Below are 24,483 nucleotides of genomic sequence, written 5' to 3' on the forward strand. Positions count from 1 at the left end.
AGCTCCGTTAGTGCCCGCCAAGGCACTAAAACCTCGGCTAGTGTTGATATTTTAACTCCGACACAGCTTCACTTAGTACATAATTAAATTCTTATCGCATTATATTTAGAGTCGATAACGCAATTATATTTTGATTATAACGTCATTACAGCCATTTACAAGCTTTAATTAAATACTTCCTACCATCTAATATAATTTCAAAAGAGCTCGGTAATAATATGGATAAGGTAAGTTTTAGGAGGTTATATTAAGGTTATATTAAGGTTTTATTAAGGATCTAATATGGCTATAAAGCCTAGAGAACCAGCAATCTAAAGTAGGAGAGGTATTTATTAATATTCTATCCCTATTATTATTATAATCTAACCTAACTATATTAGTTGCCGCTAAATCCCTTTCAGCCTCTAAAGAACGACTGTAATAACTCCTATATAAGCAGCGCAGGTATATATTTAGGTTATATCCATAATCTAACATAGAATAGACACCACTTAATAGTCTAAATACGCAATTTCGTAATAAGGTAAAGTAACTTCTAGTAGTTATAAGAAGGATCTAATTAGGATATAGACTGAGAATTTTCTGCAAAATAGGAAGGTAAATGCTTTTACTAAGATAGAGGTTGTAAAAGATATAAGTTATATTTTAGACAAAACCACGTTATATCTATCCCTTGCAACGTTGGTGTCCTACTGCAGGTGGTCCGTGCGGGAACACCAGAATCAAAAGGTTTCGCAGATAATATAGATTAATTAACCACTATGCCTTCTAATCGTGCGTTAATCCTAATATATCGTCTAACCTACTAAACCCGTCGTTCCTCCAACTCGTAGTAAAAGAACCATCTTCGGAGCCTTGGCAGCCGCCTTCAAGCCCTTTGTCAGAGCTTTATATCCCTCATCACGGCTCTAAGATCCTAACGATCTAATTGGCTGGAGCTTATCGATAAGAATAGGACACGAAGCAACGTTGCAAGGGATAACATCGGGAAAATATTCGCAGGATGAGATTCAAGTAGACTTTGGTTTTCGCGTTTCGCGTAATTGACATGCAATTTGACTAACTCGACACGCAATTGACCAACTTGACACGCAATTGACCAATTTGACACATCTAAAAGTCAAATAACACGCAGTTGACCTATTTAACAACTTTAAAAGCTAACTATATATTCCTTGACACGCAGTTGACCTACTTAATAGCTAACTGTATATTTCTTAACACGCAGTTAACCTATTTAACAACTTTAAAAGCTAACTGTATATTCCTTAACATGCAATTAAGGTAAAGTTATATGCTAATTACGCAAATGAATTTTTACACAGTTTTATTACTTAGAGGCTCTGCACAAGGCTCTACACGAAGCTCTACACGAAGCTCTACACGAAGCTCTACACGAAGCTCTACGTACAGAGGCTCTGCACGAGGCTCTGCGCGAAGCTCTGCGTACGGAGGCTCTGCACGAAGCTCTGCACGAAGCTCTGCACGAAGCTCTGCACGAAGCTCTGCACGAAGCTCTGCGTACGGAGGCTCTGCACGAAGCTCTGCACGAAGCTCTACGTACAGAGGCTCTGCACGAGGCTCTGCGCGAGGCTCTGCGTACGGAGGTCTGCACGAAGCTCTGCACGAAGCTCTGCACGAGGCTCTGCGCGAAGCTCTGCGTACGGAGGCTCTACACGAAGCCCTGCACGAGGCTCTGCGCGAAGCTCTGCATACGGAGGCTCTACACGAAGCTCTACACGAAGCTCTATACGAAGCTCTATACGAAGCTCTACGTACAGAGGCTCTGCACAAGGCTCTGCGCGAAGCTCTGCGTACGGAGCTCTACACGAAGCTCTGCATCGGGTCCCCGCTATATTCCCGATAGCGTCTACACGTGTCTCTGCCTATGTAGCCGCCTTATTTTTTACCCTTCCTTCTTCCTTACATCCTCCTACCTAGGGAGGCACTAGAACGGCAGCCAGCAGAGACCGTTGCTAGAACTAGATGACTATCGCTAGAACTAAAACACCGTCGCCAGAACCAGACGACCGTTACTAGAACCAGACGACCGTCGCCAGAGCCAGACGACCGTCGCCAGAACCAGACGACCGTCGTCAGAGCCAGACGACTATCGCCAGAGCCAGACAACTGTCGCTAGAACAGACACCGTCGCCAGAACCAGACGACCGTTACAGAACCAGACGACCGTCGCCAGAGCCAACGACCGTCGCTAGAGCCAGACGACCGTCGCCAGAACCAGACGACCGTCTCCAGAGTCAGACGAACTGTCGCCAAAACCAGACGACCGTCGCCAGAGCCAGACGACCGTCGCCAAGAACCAGAACGACCGTTACCAGAAGCCAGACGACCGTTACCAGAACCAGACGACCGTCGCCAGAACCAGACGACTGTCGCCAGAGCCAAGACGAACCGTCGCTAGAACCAGAACGACTGTCGCCAGAGCCACGACGACAACGACTAGCCCAGCGAACACTATAAACGATTCGATCGATTAATCGAATCAAGGTAGCACAGACAGGTAGGCACAAACAGGGAGATGCTGACGGGTAGGCAGATGTAGACAGGTAGGCAGATACAGACAGGTAAGCAGATGCAGATAGGTAAGCAGATGCAGACAGGTAGGCAGATGCTGACGGGTAGGCAGATATAGACAGGTAGGCAGATGCAAACAGGTAGGCGATGCAGACAGGTAGGCAATGTAGACAGGTAGGCAATGCAGACAGGTAGGCGATGCAGGCAGGTAGGTAGATAGGCAGGTAGGTAAGTCAATAGGTAGATAGGTAGAAGAGAACCATCGCTATATTATATTAAATTATCTAAAATAATATTATTTATTTTGCTAGCCTTATAAATAGCTTTAAAATAGCTTTTATTTATTTAAAATATGCTATTAGTATAAAAGAGGTAAATATAATTATGGTTGCCAAATGCGCAGATTACTGGCAGGTTGCGCGCAGGTTGCGCGCAGGCTGCGCGCAGGCTGCGTGTCAAAAAAACACGACATAGGCTAGTCGGTCGAGTTGCCAAATAACCTTAACTGCGCGCCAATTGCGTCAACCACCAGCCATTGAGGCCATTGAAAGGGTACCATATTTTGCCGATAAATCTAACCTTAATAGATTATTAATAAAGTCCTTAGTAGCCCTAGCGACTCTATATAAGATCCGGACGCCACTATAATAGCTATATATAGCACTCCGGCGAATAGGGTAGTAGCTTCTAGGCTATATTCTAATCCAGACTTAAATAGTAGTAAGGGTAAGGGTTCTAGTACTTATAATACTACTCTTCAGCCAAATACTATAAAGAGGCGCATTTCTAGTGCCCCCGCTTAATACACTAAGTGTTAGCAACTTAGTCAATTAAGGCACAAGCACGACAAGAGAGACGCGCAAGCCTATACAATTAGTAGTCTATAAACGAGGATCTAAAGCTAAAGAAAGGAAAGAAAAAGAAGAGCAGCGCCGGTTAAAGTAGGGTTCTTTTATACGGTCCTCTAGTTACATAACCTCAAAGTTCTGCCAAGTTCTGCCAGTCAAGTTCTGCCAAGTTCTACCAGTGCCGTAACATTACCCCCCCCTCCGCAAAAGCCTGCCCTCAGGCTTTGTATATCCGTATTATGCCTATAAGGCGTTCCTATCTTTATACTCTTTCGGTAGCTTATTATCTTCATTATACTAGCATTCCATTCATTTGTCTAGGTACTTTAGCGGTCCCGGTTTATTAGGGTAACAGCTATAGAATTCTTAAAGCTTATAGGGGCTACTAATAAAGTTCTATATAGGGTACCAGGTAGAATCTAGGTTATAGCCTTTCCAACTAACGCGGTACTTTAGCGTTTTCCTTACTAGCTTATAGGCTAGTATCTCTTTAATTTCCCATTTATTATCGCCACTAACTTAAATCGGCAAGGGGGGTTTGTTCTTTTATTTAGGTAATAAGTCGTTTATAGCCTTCCGTAGCTTATCCGGTAAAAAGATAGGGTAAACCTTAATTAAATCTAGGAGCTCTACTTTATATAAATTGCCTATTTTCTTAAAAACCTTATACGGTCCTACTATCTAATAATTGAGCTTATAGCTAGGCCGTTCCATCTTCTAGTTCTTTATTATAACCCAAACCATATTACCTATGGTAAAGTTAGGCTCGCGCCTATGCTTATTTGCCTACTATTTTATTAATTTCTAGGCCTTTTCTAGGTTTATACGGGCTACCGTCTAGGCTTCCTCTAAGCGCTTAGCGTACTGCTAGGCTTCCTTATAAGACAGTTTCTCGCGTATAGTTTATGGTTCTTCTAGCCTATCCTAGTTAAAGCTTATTTAGGGTAGATACCCCATTTCTAATTAGATAGGTGCAAATCCCATAAAGTTATAGGGTAGGGTCGCCTGGGCGTAGTCTATTAGAGGTAGTAGTTCGCCCCAGTTATCTTAGAAGTAGTTAATAAAGGGCCGGAGTCTCTGGTCTAAGTATTGATTTATAATCTCCGTCTAACTATCTGTTTAGGGGTAGTATGCCATAGAAAGCTTTAGCCTAATTCCTAGGATTTAGGTAAACTTGTTTTAGAAAGCCGATATAAACTACGGTCCGCGGTCCAATATAATAGTATCTAGTAGTCCGTAAATTCGGTAGACGTAATAGATATATAGTTGGGCCGCCTCTTTAGCGTTGATATTCTTATAACAGGGGATTAAGAATAAACGCTTGCCAAAGCGGTTAACTAGGATTATAACCATATTATATCCGTCGCGGTCTGTAGGCAGCTTATAAAAGTCTATAGAGATATGCTGCTAGGGGCGTTCTAGTATCGGGAGTGGCTTTAATAGTCCTGGGGTCTTATCTCGCGGAATTATAAACCTACGGCAGTCGTTGCAGTTCCGTATATAGCGGTTAATATCTATAACCATTCCGGGCCAGTAATATCGGTTACTAATAATTATGCGGGTCTTATTCTTTCTAGGGTAGGCTATAAAAACCTAGGCATGTGCTTTAGTAATAAGCCAAGTCCGTAAGTTCTATTCCTTTACTACTACTAGCCGTTCCTAATACTTAAGTAATCCATTTTCAAGGGACTATAGGCTAGTAACATTCTTTGCCTTTTTACAGTACTCCTATAGAGAAGGGGCCGTACAGTTTATCTACAGCAATTCGTTAATTAAGTTAAGTCCTAAAGGGTTAATAGGATACATCTTAGCGCCTAAGGAGTCTATACCCAGTTCTGCCTATATTTAGGGGTTAAGGTGCTTTAGTTATAGTAGTATCTAGGTCCGTAATAAGATCTTCGCAGCCATCTAGTTACCTAGGTCTTGTTTGCGCCTTATAAGAGTATCCGCATAGTTTATAGCGCCTAGTCTATATATAATCAAGAAGTGAAACTAAGATAGGATATCCACCTAGCGTACCTGCTAGGCCGTAAGGGCCTTAGTTATTATAAAGTATTCTAAGGCCTTATAATCCAAAACTACCTTAATAGACTTAGGGGTCCCTTCTAGCTATGCACGCCAGTGCTAGAAGCTAGAGATAATAGCTAGCATTTCTTTATCATGGATATAGTAGTTTAGTTCAGCATCTATTATAGTCTTTAAATAGTATACAATAGGGTGCTATTCTCCGTCTAGTTACTTCTAGGAAAAAACACCGGCTATTGCGCCGTCTAAGGCATCAGTTTCTAACATTAAGGGCCATTCTAGGTTAAAATAGGCAAGTAGGGGAGCCGATACCAGTCGTTTTTTAAGCTTAGTAAAGGCCTGCATACATATAGCGTTAAAGTAGAAGGGCTGGTCTTTCCTAGTAAGGCGGTTAAGAGGCCGGGCAATCCTACTATAATTCTTAATAAAGCGTCGGTAGAAGTTACAGAAACCTAAAAATAATTATACCCCTTTTATGGTCTATAGGGGTGTCCACTAGTCAATTGCGGCCGTTTTTTCTAAGTTGGCCTTAATTCCGTCTATACTAATAATAAAACCTAGGTACTTTATACGCTTGACACTAAATTCTAACTTCTTAATGTTGGCCTAAAGGCTAGCTTCCCAGAGCCGTTATAGGACTTTATAAATATGCTCCTAATACTCCAATTTATTCTTAGAGTAGATTATAATATTATCTAGGTAGGCTATGCAGAAGTTATTAAGGTAGTTAAATAGTATATTATTTATATACCGCTAATATATAGCCAGTCCGTTAGTCAGCCTAAAAGGAAGCACTTTGTATTTATATATTCCGTAATAGGTCTAAAATATAGTAAAATTCTCTAATCTAGGGTCCATTCTAATCCGGTAAAAAGCCTAACGAATATTAAGCTTTGTAAAGATCTTAGCTCTACTTATTTGGGCTAAAGTCTCGTTAAGTAAGGGCAGTAGATAGCGGTCCTTGCGGGTTATATTATTAAGTTTATAGTAGTTAATATAGAAACAAAATCCTCTATTTGGCTTCTTAGCAAAGAGAATAGGTAAGTTAAAAGGGGCTTAGCTAGGCTTAATAAAGCCCTTATCCAGGTTATCGATGAGGTACTACTTTATAGCCTATAATTCGGCAGCAGACTGCTGACGGAGGGGGCTATAGCTAAAGGTGTCCTCCTTGTCTAGCTCAATCTCGATCTTATAGTCGTACGGTCGGTAAGGCGAAAGCATATCGGATGCTGCCTTAGAGAATACATCCTTAAATTTCTAGTGTTGATGAGGCAGTTTCTGTTTGACCAGCTCCTTATCTATAAGCTCGCTTTCCTGTCCGCTAAACTCGCTTTCCTTTTCCTTAATTATTTAATCAATTTTATATAAGCTGGTAGTAAAGGCAACGGTATTAGGTTAAACCAAGTTCCGGTAGAATCCTACGGCGCTAATATAGCAGATATTAACCGGGGGAAGGTCCGTAGGTTTCTTTACGGACTTTCGTCGGGCCATATTTTGCAGTATAGAGTTTATAATCTTCCTTAGCTCACATTCCATTTTCCATAAGTTATCCTTCCAATCTATTAGTTTAGTATATCGTCCAATATTCCTAGCTATCCTTTATAGCTTCGTAGGGCCTAAGTTCTCCCTAGGGGACTTAGGTAGATCACTACTAACTTCCTAGGTCTCTTATGCGGGTAGCGTAGTATAGGTAACCTAGGGGCGGCGTAGTATACAGATCCTTTGCGGATTAAGCTATATATCCTTCTTAAAAGCCTGGTCCCTACGCATTGTATCGGCCTAGTAAATAGGGTTTATCTACGGCCGTATAAGGTTTTCTATTATAATACTGATTTCTCTTATAAAGGAAGGCGTTAGGGGCATAGTTTTAGGCCAGAGAAGCTGTCTATTCCGTACGTCAAGCTATAAGCCTAAATAGGCTAGCTATTTTCTTCCTAAGATTATATCATGGCTTCTAAGGTCCGTAATTAGAAAGGGGACGTTATACTACCTTCGTCCGTTAACGCGGAGGTAGATCCGTAAGATAATCGTAATAGGTGGCCCTATCTATCCGTTATACCCGCGAATAGGAATAGATTTAGGCAGTTCTTCAAGGGGTACATTTAGAAATTCAGCCAGCTTTACAGCATACTAAGTGTCTATTAAGGCAAAGGCATTTGCTCCAGAGTCAGCTAAAGCAGAGGTTAAAACTTAATATCTATTACGGAATAAAGTACAAGGGATAGTGCAGCTTCTTTCACTAACTAGCCAACCCAGATCAACATGTGACATATCAATTCCTTTTAACCCTAGAGAGGAGTCTTCCTCTAGGGTTCCTCTTTTTCCAACTCTATACTATCCTCCTAAATTAACAGGACCTTATTTATCTTCGCCGCTGTTAGGCAGTTCCTTACAAAGTGGTCTTTTTAGCCGCATAAAAAGCAAGCTCCTTAATTACTAAGGGCTTATCTATAGGGGTTACTGTAAGTAGGCCAAGTATGTACCGGGCCCGCGGTAGGACTAGCTATACGACTAGCTACTAGGTTGACGGTAGGCTGAATAGTTAGTGCTATAGGAGTTACGGTCCGTATAGGGGTACTATTAGCTGTTCTTATAGTGCTTATAGTCTGGTTTAAAGAGTTCCTAGCTTTATACCGCTTAGCACATGCCTTAATTTAACAGAGGCCTTAGTTAATGGCTAGACAGTGGTCCGTAAGTACCTTTAGCGTCTATATAGTAGTAAAAACTAGCAGTACGGCGCGCTATAGGTCTAGGGTAAGTTTATTAAAGAGGTCTAGCAGTAGGTCTTTATGGGGAATTTAGGCTTAGCCAGCTAGGTGCAGAAAGCGGGTTTAGAAGGTTAAAAAGGTCTCCGTTGTTTTCATATTTAGGCTTTTATAATTAAGGCGGGCGTTCTATATCTTAAAGGGGTCCTTATAAACGGAAGATAAGTGATTAATTATTTCTTCTTTAGAGACAAAGGGGTCTGCGGAGTCTGCGGCGTATCGCGGACGTAGATGCGTCTGTGCGTCCCCGCCGGTACGGCCGAAGATGTAGGCCATTTTAGCTCGAGTAGTGGGGAAGTGGTCCGCATTGACTTCGAGCTTGTCTTGTAGTTAAAGCTTCTAATTGTTAAATGTAGGGTTGGTTCCGTCTGTAAGCAATAGGGGGTCCGCGACCTTCGCAGATTGTGATAATATAGTGCTTTGGGCTAGGGCCTTAAGGACCGTAGCAAGTCTGTCTAATAGGTCATCGCTAGAGGCAGGGGTGTCCCTAGTTTCCAGCAGTTCTCGTAGCCGTTTAATTTCGGCATTAGCTGCCGCAAGCTCCGCCTAGGGGGTTAAGACAGTTATTATTTCTTTATCTAAGGTATTTAAGGGTCCTACAGCTACTTTACTGGCTGCTGTATTTCTTAGTATGGTGGTATAGGTATTAGGTAATTCCGGGTAATTTCTTTAGGGGTTCTAGTCTATACGCGTCCGGTTCTTAGGGTTCTTTTTATGTTCCTTTCGTATTCTGGGGGTTCTGTCCTATCCTTATAGTCCTAGTAATGTCCTTAGGGTCCTATTCTATATCCTTGTCCTTTTCGTGGCCTTATAGATATATTTAAGTTCCTTCTTAGGAAGAAAGGGTAAGATAAGCTTTAGATAATGTTAGCGACTCAGTTAATCGAGGCACAAGCACAATAAGAGAGACGCGCAAGCCTATACAATTAGTAGTCTATAAACAAGGATCTAAAGCTAGAGAAAGGAAAGGAGAAAAAGAGCAGCGCCGGTTAAAGTAGGGTTCTTTTATACGGTCCTCTAGTCACATGACCTCAAAGTTCTGCTAAGTTCTGCTAGTCAAGTTCTGCCAAGTTCTGCCAGTGCCATAACACTAAGGCATAGTACCTTAGACTTAATAAGCGCCTAGGGTGAATTCCGTTCTTTTATATTAAGGTAATATCTAACATATATCTAGCTTATATCCAAGATATAACCTAAATATAGCCCTATAGCAAACATTTCCTCGTCTATATTCTACCAGAGGAGATTTTCTATAAATAGGATTATACTATTAGAAAGACTGTAAGTTATAAGTGCTATATATCTTTATTATATCCTAGATCTAACTATAATAGAATCTAAATGCCGAGCATACTATTTGTGTTTGGGAAAAAAAATTTGCAAATAGTCATAGAGGATTAATTAAGCATATTAAGTCGCATTTTCCAGTAAGATCCCAGATATATCCACATTATAACCTCCTTCTAACCTTAAAATAAAAAAAGGTGGAGGCTATATAATTAGGAGTGTAAAGCCTAGAGGTTAAAAAGAACTAGAATTGGATAATTTAGATAGTATATTTATCTATATATCTATATTATATCCTAAATCTAACTTATCTTAGCGGCTTAAAAGACACTTTATAGAGCTATTTATACAAAGAAGGAACTATAGGTCATATACCCTATTAATAAAGCAGTAAAAAAGGCTGGAATATATTATAATAGTTTAAACTAATGTTCTTCTATCTAGGATATATTACTAATATATTTTAGCCCCCCTAGCTAAAAATATACCCTTAACGGCCAAAGGTTATAGAAAACGCAAAGTAACTTTAGCAAATCTAGGTATGTTATTATTTATAATCTTATTATATTATAGATCTAACCGGATTATATAGAGGAGCTAATTAAGTAAATACGCATTATATTCCGTTCTAAAATTCTATTAACCTTTAAGGGTAAAATAAGTTTAGGCAGTTATAATTACTATATAACTATAATCTAACTTTAATATAGCCTAATCGCGTTATAATATTTAAGGTTATTAGCAAGCCTAAAAATCAGAAATATTCTTTGTATAGGACCAGTAGCAAGAGTAAGTTTGCTAGTTATATTTCTATTATATCTTAGATCTAACGTAAATAGCATGCTTATTTAACTGGGGTATATATATCTGGTTTAACAAGGTATACTTATAGTTTTTAATTATATTACTAATATATCTATAATCTAATTATAAATAGAACTTCGTTTTACCTAATATAACGCTACCAGAGGTTGTAGATGACTTTAATAATAGGGAGTTATTTAATACTAAGGAGGACTACGCCGTGTGGGTTAAATAGGTTAAGGCGTTTATATATCTTAAATACATACTAGTTATATCCTGGTTATATCGTAGATACTATAAAGCATTATATATAGGCTATAGAATATTGCGCGGAGCATAGGCATAGCGCGGAGAATTTAGGTTAGGCTTTCTCTTAGATATTATAATATTACTCTATTTAGGTAATTACCTTAATATAACCTCTACCCTTTATACTCGTAAATATAAAAATTTGTATTAACTAAGTTCTTATTTTAATTTTCTAAGCTCCAATTTTATCTTCTAATTTTATAGTTTAATTGCTTTTACTTTAGCTTCTATATATAAAACCCAGGCTTCTTACTTACGAATATTTAATTGGGATTACTATAGCGTTAACTATTATAAGAATTAAGCTTATTAAGTAATAGTTATATAAAGTAAGGACTATAAGCTACTCTTATGTCCTAGATACAGTTAGCTTATAAGCTAGATATATTAAGGATATATCTAAATAATCCTACCCAACAGTGAAATAGGCCTAGGAGAGAGCGAAACCTACCTATTATTTAATATTGTAATAGAGGATACTAAAAAATATTAGCTTTATAGAATTTAGTAAGATCTAAAATATAATATACCGGAGTAAATAGAGGCAAGAGATTATAAGCGAGATTTTAATTATGCGCCTTGCGAACTTTGTAATTATAACCATGGGCGTATACTAGTTCTGGAAGATAATATATCTAATATAATATTATTAAAATTAAAATCTTTATCCTCTTTAATACTTATAGATATAGCATTAGCTTTTCCTTTGCCAGTATAGGCCTGTTTTCTTAATTTTTCTAGCTCTTTTAAAACTTATAGAACTATAGCAGATTATATTAGCAATATATTTACATTAGAGCCATAATAAATCCATATATTTACGCTTCTCTGCTAAAGCTATTCTTTCGGTAATAGATATAGTTCGCGATATATATAAAATCCCATGCTGATAATACGCCTTCTACGCTTTAAAATTAAAAACATTAATTCTTTATCCACTATAATTGTTATTATAATACTATATTACGGATATAGTAGCTCCGTTATGTCCTTAAGTTAGTCCTTTATAAAATAACTTAATAAACTCCTTTATAATAGATCTTAGTATATATATTACTTCTTAAAGGAGCTCTTGCTACACCCGGCCCAAAAAGACCAAAACTAACCAAAAGAACCCTAAAAAACACCTAGAGAATCCCCCTAAGATGCATGCATCGCAGGGGAGGCACACGTCGAACGACGGTGGCTCGCACTCGTGCGCGACCGCTAGAACTACGCCCAGTAATAGCCCTCTATAATAAAGACGGGCGAATACCACACTATAAAGCGGAAATACCTTTATTAAGAAGGCATCTAATAAAATATAAAGCCTATTAGACGCGTCTAGTATCTAGAATTGTAGGGGAGTAACCGTTAGCTATAACGAACTAATATAGCTAGTAGAATAGCTCCGCTAGTTTAGTGAACCTTAGGCGCCCCTCTAGCAAACCCTTAATTAAATCCTCTAACGGCTAAGTAAAATTAAAAATAAGTATAACCCCCCCTTACCGGCGAACCGTACCTAGGCCGCTATAGTTGCGCTTTTACAGCATAGGGAACCCACCCCCCTTAAGTTAATAACTGGGTATATAATTATAATATAACCAAATATAAAATAAGTAGAGGGGCTTAAGGGATAATTAGAAATAGAAGTTCTTATAGAGATATATAAAGAGGTTTATAATGCTATTATAGTCCAATACCTTAAGAGTAAAGATATTAAAGTTACCCTAAAGGACTAATAGGTAAAGGAATAAGCTATAAGGGCAGGGGATAGGCTAAGAGAACGTATTAGTATAAAAGTACTCCGTAAGGATTACTTAGTTAAAGTCCTAGTGGTTCCTATAAGCCTTAAGGTAGAAAAGGGACGCTAGGTGGATAACATAGTAATTATATAAGAGATAGTAAGATAAACGGAACGCCTTATACTAGGACTCGAAATTACCTAAATCTAATAGCTTTAATAGAAAAATATAAACTAAGCATATAATGAGAATAATAAGAGGATATAAGGGTCGCTAAAGACTCGCTAGGGAGACGCCGGACGAACGTATGGCTCCCTTATTGTTAGCACATATATACTAGGAATATAAAAACTCCTTATCTAAAAAGAAATAATTATAAATGGCCTTATATATAATATAAGGCTCTATAACCACAGACTACGCCTAGAATAATGCTATCGCTATATATAATAGGGACATACCTAATCTATATACGCAGTATAGGTATGCTGCGGCTACTATATAGGCCCCTATAATATAAGATATTGCTTAAATTAAGACTAAATAAAATGCGTGAACTGCCACTAAAGTATATATAAGGCGTAGGAGAGAGAAGACTGCATTAAATACAGGAGATAGAAGGTAAGGGCTTAATAGCTACGGGAATAACTGCACGCTAGGTTATATAAATAGAAACAATAGGCAATAAGCTAGGGGGACGCAGGCGCCTTTCTAGCGTTTCCTACCTTTAATACTAGAGGGCTAGGCTAGCTATCCCAAGCCTTAACGGGCCAGAAGCAACGCCGCGCGATATTACTAGACTAATTAGGGACATAAGGGCCACAGGGGATATAAGGGAGAGGACGCCCCGTAGGAAGACCCCTATAGATAGCAATAGTAGGCTTAAGACTAGGATAATTAAGAATTAGACTTAATGCGGCAAATATAATATTCGTAGCTGACCTATAAAGGGTATATAGCCAACCAGTAAGAATAGAGGAAGAACTGGTAATAATAACAGATTTAGATATAGAAGCGCTAATAGAAATATAAGACACGGGAATAGAAAGCTCTATATAAAATAAGTAGTAACTAGGGTATAGATACAAGAGATAGAAGCTCTAAATATCCTAAAGAAAATAGAAATAGAAAAAGCGAGGAATAAAGGAGAGTTAAAGGACCCTCGCCAGGGGTCCACTACCTATCCATTATATAGTATAACTGCGGCAATATAAACCACCGCCTTATAAGGCCCCTACTAGATAGTCTAGACCTAGAGAAATACTATATCCTTACTATATAAGAACCGTATTATAATACCTTTATATAATTAATATACTGCCCCTAAGGATTCTAGCTCCTATACAAACCAAAAGCAGCTATACGCGTATACTTTATAATTAGTAAGGCTATTAGCCTATCCTTATAGTTATGGCAGGCAGTTAACCTAGATATTATAGTTATAACAATCCAAATATATAGGGGACTAGTATAAATTATTAATGTGTATAACCCTAGGGTTAAAGGGGTCCCATAAACAGAGAATATTATATTAATAATAAGCTTACTAAAAACTAAAGGTATAGAGTCTATCCTACTAGGAGATATAAACCTCCACCACCCGTGGTAGGGGGGTATCTATATTACTGTAGATTAACAGTTAGAGTGCCTACTAAGAGCTATAGATATCTAGGGCCTTAAGCTAGTTACCCCCCTAGAAGCAATTATATGGTAATGAGGCACCGCTAAAAGTATAATTAACCTCATATTTATAGACAAAGGCCTATACTAGAGACTTAAAAGATACAACCCTAAAGAAGAATAGGCACTTACCCTAAACTATATCCCTATCTAAATATAGCTAGACCTAAATACTAAAGCGCAACTAAATAGAAAAAGATACGTAATAAGGAAGCTTAAGATAGATAGTTTCCTTAATGCGGTTAAATAACAACTCTAAGACCTAGAAGAAATTTACCTAATACTAAACAAGCAAGGCTTATTGGCCACCCCTAAGAAAATCAACTAAAGACTAGAAAGGATCTAGGCAGTAATTAAAAATAGGCTGAAAGAGTACTGCCCGATCTTAAAACTAGGCCCCTATACGCGATATGTATAGTCTATATAATGCGCAGTTTTAGTTACTAGCTAATAATAAGCAAAAAGGAAATATATAAGTAGCTATAACCCTAAAGATAAGAGACAATATAAAGACATAAGAAACCAGCTAAAGAATATCCTAAAAAAAGAAGTAAGGAATAACTGGAAACAGTTTATAAATAAGCATACTTTTAACCCGAGCCTCCCCTATAATAAGGGCCTTTAGGCTATAGCAAAATAGGCAAAGAAAAAGGCAGGGCGCCTAGCAAAAGACCTACACCTACCACCCCTATAAAAAGTAGGAGAATTATAGGCTATAAATAACAATAATAAGAAGGCAAAGATCCTTATAGAAAGGTTCTTCCCCTAACTAGCTCTAGCAGACCTTAGTGATATTACGGGCGAAACACCGATGACTTGCCTGCGGGTTAATAGCGATATAATAATAGAGGAAATAGCTAGAACTATTAGCCGCCTTTTAAATAATACAGTACTAGGACCAGATGGGATTCTAAATAAGGCCCTAAAAACCTATAGGCCACTTATAGCACCTTGGCTTATAGATATAGCCAGAGCATACTTTGTTATAGGCTATTACCCGCAACTTGGAAGATCTATAATAACGGTTGTCCTATAAAAAAAAGGCAAAGTAGATTACTTAATCCCAGGAAGCTACCGCCCTATTGTTTTAGAAAACACCCTTAGTAAGATCTTAAAAAGGGTAATAGCGGAACGCATAGTAGACACAGTAGAGGAATACGCCCTACTACCGCAAAGCTAAATAGGGGCAAGAAAGAACCGCTTAATACTATTAGCACTTACGCTACTTACTGCCACCATTAAATCTGTATGGGCGATGCGAAAGAACTTTATAGTATTAATGCTTAGCCTAGATATTAGTACTGCCTATAATAATATACCCTATAAGCGTCTCCTGTATATCCTTAGGGCAAAGGGCTTCCTAGAATGGATTATATAATTTATCTAAGGGTTTATAGGCTAGAAAGAAATATCACTAGTCTTTAGCAGATACTAGAGCCCCTCTATTACAGTTGCAATAGAAATACTATAAGGATTACCCCTCTTACCTATACTTTTCCTTTTCTTTATAAGTAACCTGCTTAACTCCTTTAAGGAAGGGGTAACCTAGGGGATAGGCTTCGTTAATAATATAAACCTAATTATATACGGGCCAACAGCCGCAGAGAATTGTAGAATACTAGAGAAAGCCTATAATACTTATATAGAATAGGCAAAACGTTATAAAGTCTAATTCTTACTAGAGAAATACTAGCTAATCCATTTTATAAGAAAACGCAACCAATTTACAGATCTCTAGTATATAATTCGCATCTAAGGCTTTAGGGGTTAACTAGTTCAGGGCCTAAGGGTATTAAGAGTATAGGTAGATAGTAAGCTCCGGTAGAGCGTATATGCGGCGTAAGCAGCCTATAAAGGCTAAGTATAGTTTATCGCTTTATCTAGGATTGTTAATTCTATATAGGGTCTATACTTCTAGAGGTCACGCCTACTATATATAGCAGTTGTTTAGCTAACCATGACATATAGATCTAGTATTTAGGCCATTAAAGAAACTAAGAAGGGCCCCCCTAAATTACTTCTTAAACTACTTTAAAAGGTCTAAACAGCCTGCCTCTAGAGTATTACAGGCGGGTACAAGTAAATGGCTACAGTACTACTTAAAAAGGAATCCAATATTCCCCCCCTATAGTTATATATTAAAGCTGCTATAATATAAAGAACGTAAAATAAACGCAACTCTAATATTATAAAGTATATTAAGACACGCCTAAGTAAACTATAGAGGGACCCTAGGGTGCCCTGTAGGAGAATAAACCAACAACCCTAAAGTAGGGAAGAGATATTAGAGAAATAGGTAAAGAAAGTAAAAGAAAAATAGTGCCGCTTTAAGGCCTAGGCCTATATAGAGGAGAAAGGGAGACGTATAAGAGGTTAGTAAAAATAATAGTAAGATAGAGAAAGGAGCTAAAGTAAAACACGTAAGAATGCTAGGAAACTATCTACCGTAATATAATACTGGTTGGACCAACGCTAGAGAGGTAAATGGGAGTTAAAGGTACAGAGGCTGACTTAGGTAAGATAAACCTAAGCTATAGTATAGTTAATGCTATAGGGGGTAAATACCTAAGGGCTCCAAGAAGGCCTAATAAAGGTAGAAAATATAATAGCAATATTTTTAAGAATAGGAATAATAGGACTAAAAGATTGGCTTTACTAGGTAGGTGTCCTAGTAGGTAGCCTAAGATGTAAATATAGCTAGCTAAGACAGACACTAAAACACGTAATACTGCTATGCCCCCTACGCACCAATTAAGAAATAATGCTCTTAGCAGCTAGTATAGAGAACTATAATACACTGCTCTTAACATAAAAAGGCCTTAAGGCGGTTACCTAGTAGCTTATTAGTTAAAATATGCTAAATTAGTTCTAGGTTGTAAGGGAAATAGTAATAAAAGGTAAGGGGGTAAGTAGCAGGTGCCCCCTAGTAACTCTATAGTAGTAGAGTAATAGTTTATAATACTAGCGCGTCTATAGGCTTGTTACGGCAGCAGTGGTTCCTAAGAAGGTTAAACAGTAAGGTAGTAAAGCACCATAGGCGACTCGTAGGCGCTAAGCAGGCGAGTCCCAAAAGGCGAGGAGATGGATTACAGGGTTTTCTTATTTTTCTTAAATAGAGTTTTCTCCCCATATATAAATAAGGAGTAGTCCGCATAGGCCTAATAGGGATCCGAATCGGACGTTAAGCAATGAATTATTATTATTATTATTATTATATTACGGATATATAAGATATACTAACATTAAAATAGCAGCTAAAAGGCTTAATTAACGCCTAAGATTATTCGCTCGAAAATGGGAGCATTTAACGGCGTTTATATTCTTTATAATTGTAGAGAATATATTGCTGTCCATTTTACTATAATATAGATTTATTCCAGATGCAATATATATATATCGCTTATATTAACACCAGTTTATGATTTTATGGTTATTACTATACTTTTCTATAACCATAAATATTAGAATATGGATATAGTATAGATTAATTAGGGATATAATATCTCTATACCTTTAATTGCGTCTAAAATTTCGTAGTATTACTTACGGCTTATAGCCTCCATAATCGAAGCCATGTATTGCCTAATACTATCTTAGCCTATATTTCCGGCTCTAATAACCCAATAAATACCGTAAAGAATGTGGATTTGGTAATATATAATTATAGACTTTATATAGCCCTGCTAGGTCTGCGAGGGGTTAATATCTACTAGGTAAAGGCCAAGCCCTAATATATTTTAGTAATATCTTTAACACATACGCATTATAAAATACCTTTTACCTACGCCCTATCTATATCTATAAGAGCTATATAAAATCCACGTTTATAGATATAACTTTAATAAATTAGATAGCCGCAATTCTTATATAAGCGGAATATAGTATAGAAAAGTTGTTAATATATCTCTACGAATTGGCCCATGGCTTAGTTTATAAAAACTCTTATTAGTATAATAACTATAGCCTTATTAGAATAAAGATATAACTATAATATAACTAGGTTATATAATACCTTTATTAATTCTAGGGACATTTATAGCAATTATAACCTTATCTAGCCTAGCTGTACCGACTTATTTAAACGATATATTAATTTTAAACATTTTTAACGTTAATAGTATTTCTACCTGGCCTTTTTAAAAGCATATAATTATTAGCTTACCATTTTTATAGAATATATCTTATATATATCTAGGACCAGTTTTATAATACAGATGCTTTTTAAATATTACCCCTTATATATCTTAACCTTATGGAAATAATAAAAGCTATTGCTTTTTAATTATATATTAAATCTTATTAAGATTTGCTAGGCTTTAATAAAGGCTTAAAAGGCTAGTAATATTATATTTTTTATAAAACTCTTTTATTAAAGGGCTGTATATAAAAGAGCCTAATAGAGTAAGGATAGAGCATTAATATAGCTTAGATATAACATACTTAGAGTAAGCCCTGGCCCCAACTGTCGCTAGATTTATTATTAAAGTTCTTTAATAAGCTATATTGGAACCTTTGACGGAGGCGCTAGAGGATGCGTATATTTACCGTAAGAAGTTAAAATAACATAAGGGCAATCCTTAATATTATCTGGCTATATATAATTAAACTCTATATTATATAGGGCTAGTACCTATTTTCCAGGCCCTTAGGCGTGGTTATAACCTAGATATATTAGTGTTATATTATAGTTATATATATATTATAATAACTTACCGTAATTATCTAATCTTTTCTTCCTATACTTTACCGCTATATAGGTTTCTAGGGTACCCTAATAGCCTTAGTTAAGTAAATCTCTTAAATATTTTAATAAGTATCTTAAAACTAAAGAAAGAGACTTTTAATAGTGTTTTTTATAGTTCTGTGTTTAACTTCCCTTAGTACAGTATATACTTACCATAGGTCTATCTATAAGTGACTAGTTATAGCTTAGTTATAGTAGTAATATATTTAAAATCTATTAAATACTAACCGTGTACTTTATAATATAAAGATATAGCTTATAACTAGCACTCTACTCTATACAGGTAATCTAGTACTAAAATGTATAACAAATACTATTATAAAGCCTATATATATATTAATAAAAATAGATAATATAAATAAATGTCTTACGTATTCGTGTCTCTTTGTTTAATATTATCTTAATTTAATTCTATTAAATTGCCAAGGAAATATATAAGAGTTCGCGACATTTATATTATAACTTAGATATAGTAGCATAATATTATAGATATATTATACTTTTTCTTATAATTTACGTATTTTTTCCTAGTCCTCCACTGTAATTTGCTTATAATAAAAGTTTTATAGTTAAGGGTCTAAATATTCGCAATAAAATACGCCTAAATAGGGTATCTGTCTTCTAAAACATTTTTAGAGGCTAAGAAGAGGGCATATTATACTTATTTTGTTCTTTAATATACATAAGTATTGTATCTATCTATATTAGAACCAAGTTATATATAGGATCTATCTAGGATATAGTGTCTTACATTTTCGTATATCTTTGTAATATTCTTATTATTTAGCTATAGGCCAGATAAATCTATAATATATCTAATCCCGTGCTTAGAGGACACAGAATATTTTAATATCTCTTAACTAAATATAAGTCTTTCTACTATAAGCGATCCAGTTTATGTAATTAATATTAAGCCTAGCTATATTATAGAGATAATTAGTTTATATATTATATATAGCTCGCGTTATATAATTCTACTTACTACTATTATTAAAGAAGAGGCATTGGCAGATCGTTATAGCATGGGCATTTGGGATTAAATATCTTGGTAGTACTCCCGATATAAGCCAGATATATCCTAATTACTATCTTTAATGTTTATATATATACATTCCTCCTATACCCATTGCCCTTTATAAAAGAAGTCCTCCCGTAATTATTTTAAGTCTTTAATTAAAGGCTAAGTTTCTTCTATTAGCAGTAGTATAGAAAAACTACCTAAGATAGGCAGGTACGTAAGGGTATCTGGATTATATCCTGGATATATTATTAATCTATCCTAGATACATCTTTACGCACTTCGGGATACTTACGTATTATTAGCCATTTTTAATACTAAGATTTGCACGATCTTAAATACGCCAAAGATAGGGTATAGTTGTAATATTATATAATAATGTATAGCTTTAATATATTAATCGCGATAATTTTAAAGAATTTTATATTAAAAGCTCATTAGGTGTGCGCGCACGGGGCTAAAGTTCATCAAGTATAAGATTTTGCGACGTGGCGTATTTGAACACTCCCGGAGCTTTCGGCTACACTCTCCGACCTTCAGACTCCAACGCTTGGCCCTAGAGTCTGGACTGGAGTCTACCATGTGGGGGTGGGTCTGTTGCTCATAACTTAAATGCAATGCCCGGGTCCCGCAAAAGTTGCCTTGCGCCACAACTACAGCAATAGCCACTCTGAATCGCTCCCACCCACCTCACCCCAGACATCAATTAGGTTTTTGTTCTGTATACCTACTACGCCTCCATCATGGGCAGGAAACCAGCCCCCGTTCTGTCTTGCCAGGAGATGAACAGCGAACGTGCTGCCCGAGTGAGAGACAACAAGCGCCGACATCGTGCTCGCCATAAAGAGTACGTTTTTGACCTCGAGCGCAGAGTGGCAGAGACACGCGAGCACGGGGTTCAGGCCACGAAAGAAGTCCAACTTGCGGCTCAGCGAGTCGCGCGCGAGAATGCCAAGCTGAGAGACCTGCTCAGAAGAATAGGATACGCCGACAACGCCATTGATGCTTGGGTGAAGGAGGATGGATGCTTGAATGACGGGGAGCGCCATCAGCTCATGTTAGAATTGATGTCAAAGAAGAGGGCGCAGAAAGTGAAGTCAACCTGCGCGCTACAGACAGGGGCGAAGTCCGAAGCTCGGAATGTCAGCACTAAAGAGGGAGAATCAGCCCCGATGAAGACATATGAGAGCGAAGAGTGCTCAAGTAAAATTTCTCCTGGTCCGTTAGAATCAAGCAGTAGAAACTCGGAAGCATCTCCGACCAAAATTTGCGCTGGTTCCTGCACAAAAGCCTCATCGCCATCTCAAAATCCCGACAATGCGAGAGCTCCCTGTAAACTCCTTACCCTGCTTGCGGAGAACCCAGCTGCCGATATCACTCAAGTATCGCTTTCAACACAATCAGAGAAGCAGCCGTGCAATACTAGCAAACCCGAAGACTGCAGTTCTGACGGGGTGAAGTGCTCTACCGCATATAAAATGCTCATACAGTATGCTACTTCGGAAGAGAAGATGGATAAAATTGCAGCGGCATTAGAAAGCGGATGTACTCCGTCTGCCACAGGTGGATGCAAGGTGAAGAAGAGTGTGGTATGGAAGCTGTTGGATGAGGAATACATTTGACTTCATTCCACAAACGCTGTCTGCATTGGATTCGGTATGAATAGCGGCGATGGCACGAATTGGTACAGAAACGGATTGTTATCCTCACAGCAATTATATGGACAATCGTACATTGCAGTACAAGTCTGTTGAGTTCAGTCGATCAGTGCTCGCAATGGTTTGCAGCATCCGCTGAATCCTAGTGTACTCGCTCCCAGTGGTAACCCACCCAAGAATGCCTTCAGAAATAGCAAGGGTTTGAATCTCTGAGTTCTTTTGCTGCTTTAGGTAGTCGCCAAACCACGCGGCGGCTCGATTCCCGCGACCACGAGATGTAGCTGTTAATGCAATTAGTTTAGCTTCAACAAGTGATGGCCGCGAGCACACCATTTGCTGGCGGGAAGGAAACTTACTGCAATACCATATCACAGTCTTGATGCCAGCGTTTCTGAACAGTGTGTGTAGGGCTGGAAGCGCTGCGTGCAAGCTCTCTGTAGGAAGATTGATAGATCCACGGATGAAGCCGCCCTTGTTTTGTCAGAGGCAACCAAGCTGCATGCTCGGAAGATTGAAATTCAAAGTACCGTATGCTTCTTTTCTTCGGAGGGGATGCTTCCGATCAGGACCCTGTCTAATAAGTCAACGTAGCGTCAAATGCGGGGGCTCCTAAATGGATTTATTGAATGACGTCAAGGATGCCTCGAAGGACCGCGCAAAGTGCGCTGTTGAGGCCTTGAACCTGCACAGTCTCCTGCTCAGCTTGAGATAGGATGATTCACTTGTACTAGGAGCTCACGACGATGGGGAATTCACCTGAGAGCACGCATCCATGTCCCGAACGCGCTGGACGCGACGGCGCCAACGCGGGCGGAGCTTGCTAGTGGGTCTGAACAGAAGTCTGTAACATGGCATAGGTATTGCGGGTTGGCGACGGGATATGATAAGACTGAACATGAATCAACGTTTGGAGTTGCTGAAGAAGTATGGTAGACCAGTGAGAGTTTGGCGGCTGCTCGGTGTTGATGGGGACTTGGCCAGAGGTCGGCCCGAGCTCAAACAAAAGCTGTCTTCCCTCGCCGTGCAATACTGAAACATCTTAACTTCGCAACCCACCATCCCCTTTATCATGGCCTCGTCCGCGCCCGATCCTGAAGAAACCCCATTGCTTGCTGCCCCTGCCGGTCCGCCGCTCTAGGCTTGCGGCGGACCCTGCGACCGTGTATCTCGCAGAATAAAAAAGAGACTTTATATCTCACACATTGTCGACATGGAACTCCCGTGTCTTCGAGTTCGGCGCCGTCTTGTATCTTGCCACCATCTTCCCAGACACTCTTTTGCCAATGTCCGTCTATGCCTTAACTCGCGGTGTTTCGGCAATTTTTTTAATCACCCGCTGTTGGTCGATATATCGATACCGGCAACCGGCTCACGGTTGTGAGGCAGTCAATTGGTAAGTCTGGAAGCGTGTGAAGGCATGGCAAGAGCTCAGTATCTAACCAGTTGGCAATGCCCTCTATAGTCTCGCAGCGATTGGCCGTTGCAGCATCCTGCGTTGCGTTTTGGTTCCTTGCCAGTGGATGGTCAATACCTCGGGGCTTGCAATGGGGGCTCTTTACCATGCTTACTGTCTTGGCATGCATTGAGAAGCTTGCCTCTGTTATGAATTTGGTGTCTGTAGAGAAGGACTGGGTGAGATTTGCCCAATCCGTAACCCTACGAACAATTCTGACTCATTATAGGTCGTAGTAATTGCCGAGCGGAATAAGCCTGTGCTTTGAGGTACGCCCTCCCTATTCCGTCTGCTGTTCTATATCCCTTCGCATCCTCTAATTGTAAAGTTAGACCTCAATGCGCAGATGCGCCGGATCGGCTTGATTTGCAAGCTTGCTGGGCCCTTCTTTATATCAATAATTGACGGGGCATCAGCTGAGGTAGCAATACTTTTGAACTTGGGCATGAACTTGGCATCAGTTGTGGTGGAGTATTTTGCCATCGCAAGGGTATATAAAAGGCCGTGTGGCTGCTACCTGCATTATCGGCTAAATTACAATGCCAGGTTTACGAAGTCGTATTGGCCCTTCAGCAGTCAAAGACGTTATCTTGTAGCGAACAGCATAAGACAAAACAAACCAGACGTATTACCAACTGGAGACACTATAGACGCCATGCGGGGATACTTACGGGACTTATATACCTACTTTCGCCACCAAGCTTTTCTCCCGTCATTCTCTAGAGCTTTGCCCTACTTCACCGTCCTCAACTTTGCTGGTCAGATGGTCACCTACCTCCTTGCCAGCGGCTACAATTCCTTTCACATTGGCATCGCGCGGACCCTTTCGGTGATTTCTGAGATAGCATCTACATGGACTGCTCCTTCAGTCATGTCTGGGGTTGGCCCAATTCGGGCCGGTATATGGTTTATCAACTGTCAGATCTTGTGCCTTGCCGGTGCAGCAGGTATCTTCTAGGGAGCACCAGACCCTATCGTAGCCGCTTCAGGTTTGGTTGTGGGAACTATCCTCAGCCAAGTTAGGCTTCGTAGATTCGATTTATGTGCTCAGATTATCGTGCAAGAGGTAAGTCCACAATATGCCAGCTCCACGAGAGACTGCAATAATCAACTGACATGTTTCTTTATAAGGAGGTGGAAGCCGAGCGCAGAGGATCCTTCTCATCGCTCGAAGCGTTATGGCAGAATCTCTTCGAGATATGCTCGTACGCGTCGACCATCATCTTCTTCTGGCCGGAACAATTTCGTTGGCCAGTTCTCATGAGCTGTATGGTCGTCTTTTTCGCTGGCATTCTGTACACGTTCTTTGTCCGATCGCGAAGGGGTCATCTCCTTCATCTTCCAGCCTGCATCGCCCTACAAGACCGCAAGACAAGGTCGTCAGAACCATCTTCCGAGAGGTTACTCTTCGATCAAGAGACCTCTAACTCCGTTCCTTGAACAGTCATATGTGGTAGAGAAACTTGGAGATTGTAGAATTACGGAGACATTACAGAGGTATCAGAACCTTCGTACGACGGCTAGATAATTATCTGTAAACAAATTGAGATTCAGCTTTACAGCCAATTGTAACCCTTCAATATGTGGACACAATTTCATCAATAATCTCGGGAAGCTGCGATGTAAGGATGGC

At 39.0% G+C, this 24,483-nt stretch overlaps 3 protein-coding genes across 3 annotated transcripts; 2 read left to right on the forward strand and 1 right to left on the reverse strand.

Moving 5' to 3' along the window:
* The first annotated feature begins 20,407 nt into the window (after positions 1–20,407).
* K441DRAFT_666216 (uncharacterized protein) lies at positions 20,408–21,673 on the forward strand. The gene has a single exon (XM_067649629.1). The coding sequence runs from the start codon at positions 20,483–20,485 to the stop codon at positions 21,359–21,361; it is 879 nt and encodes a 292-aa protein (XP_067500003.1). The 5' UTR covers positions 20,408–20,482; the 3' UTR covers positions 21,362–21,673.
* Positions 21,455–21,874, reverse strand: K441DRAFT_579651 (uncharacterized protein; the record flags this gene model as incomplete). The annotated part of the gene is made up of 2 exons (XM_067644338.1): positions 21,455–21,678; positions 21,754–21,874. Coding segments are annotated over 2 exons (345 nt in total), but the record flags the coding sequence as incomplete, so codon positions are not given.
* Positions 21,875–22,466: 592 nt separating this feature from the next.
* Positions 22,467–24,290, forward strand: K441DRAFT_689486 (uncharacterized protein; the record flags this gene model as incomplete). Its single annotated transcript, XM_067652302.1, has 8 exons — positions 22,467–22,521; positions 22,583–22,735; positions 22,860–23,047; positions 23,179–23,340; positions 23,397–23,442; positions 23,474–23,797; positions 23,831–23,916; positions 23,982–24,290. 8 exons carry the CDS (start codon positions 22,467–22,469, stop codon positions 24,288–24,290), a joined length of 1,323 nt encoding a protein of 440 aa, XP_067500005.1.
* Positions 24,291–24,483: the final 193 nt, after the last annotated feature.

The sequence above is a fragment of the Cenococcum geophilum genome (genome assembly GCF_001692895.1).
Source record: "Cenococcum geophilum 1.58 unplaced genomic scaffold K441scaffold_47, whole genome shotgun sequence".
Classification (NCBI taxonomy): Eukaryota; Fungi; Ascomycota; class Dothideomycetes; order Gloniales; family Gloniaceae; genus Cenococcum; species Cenococcum geophilum.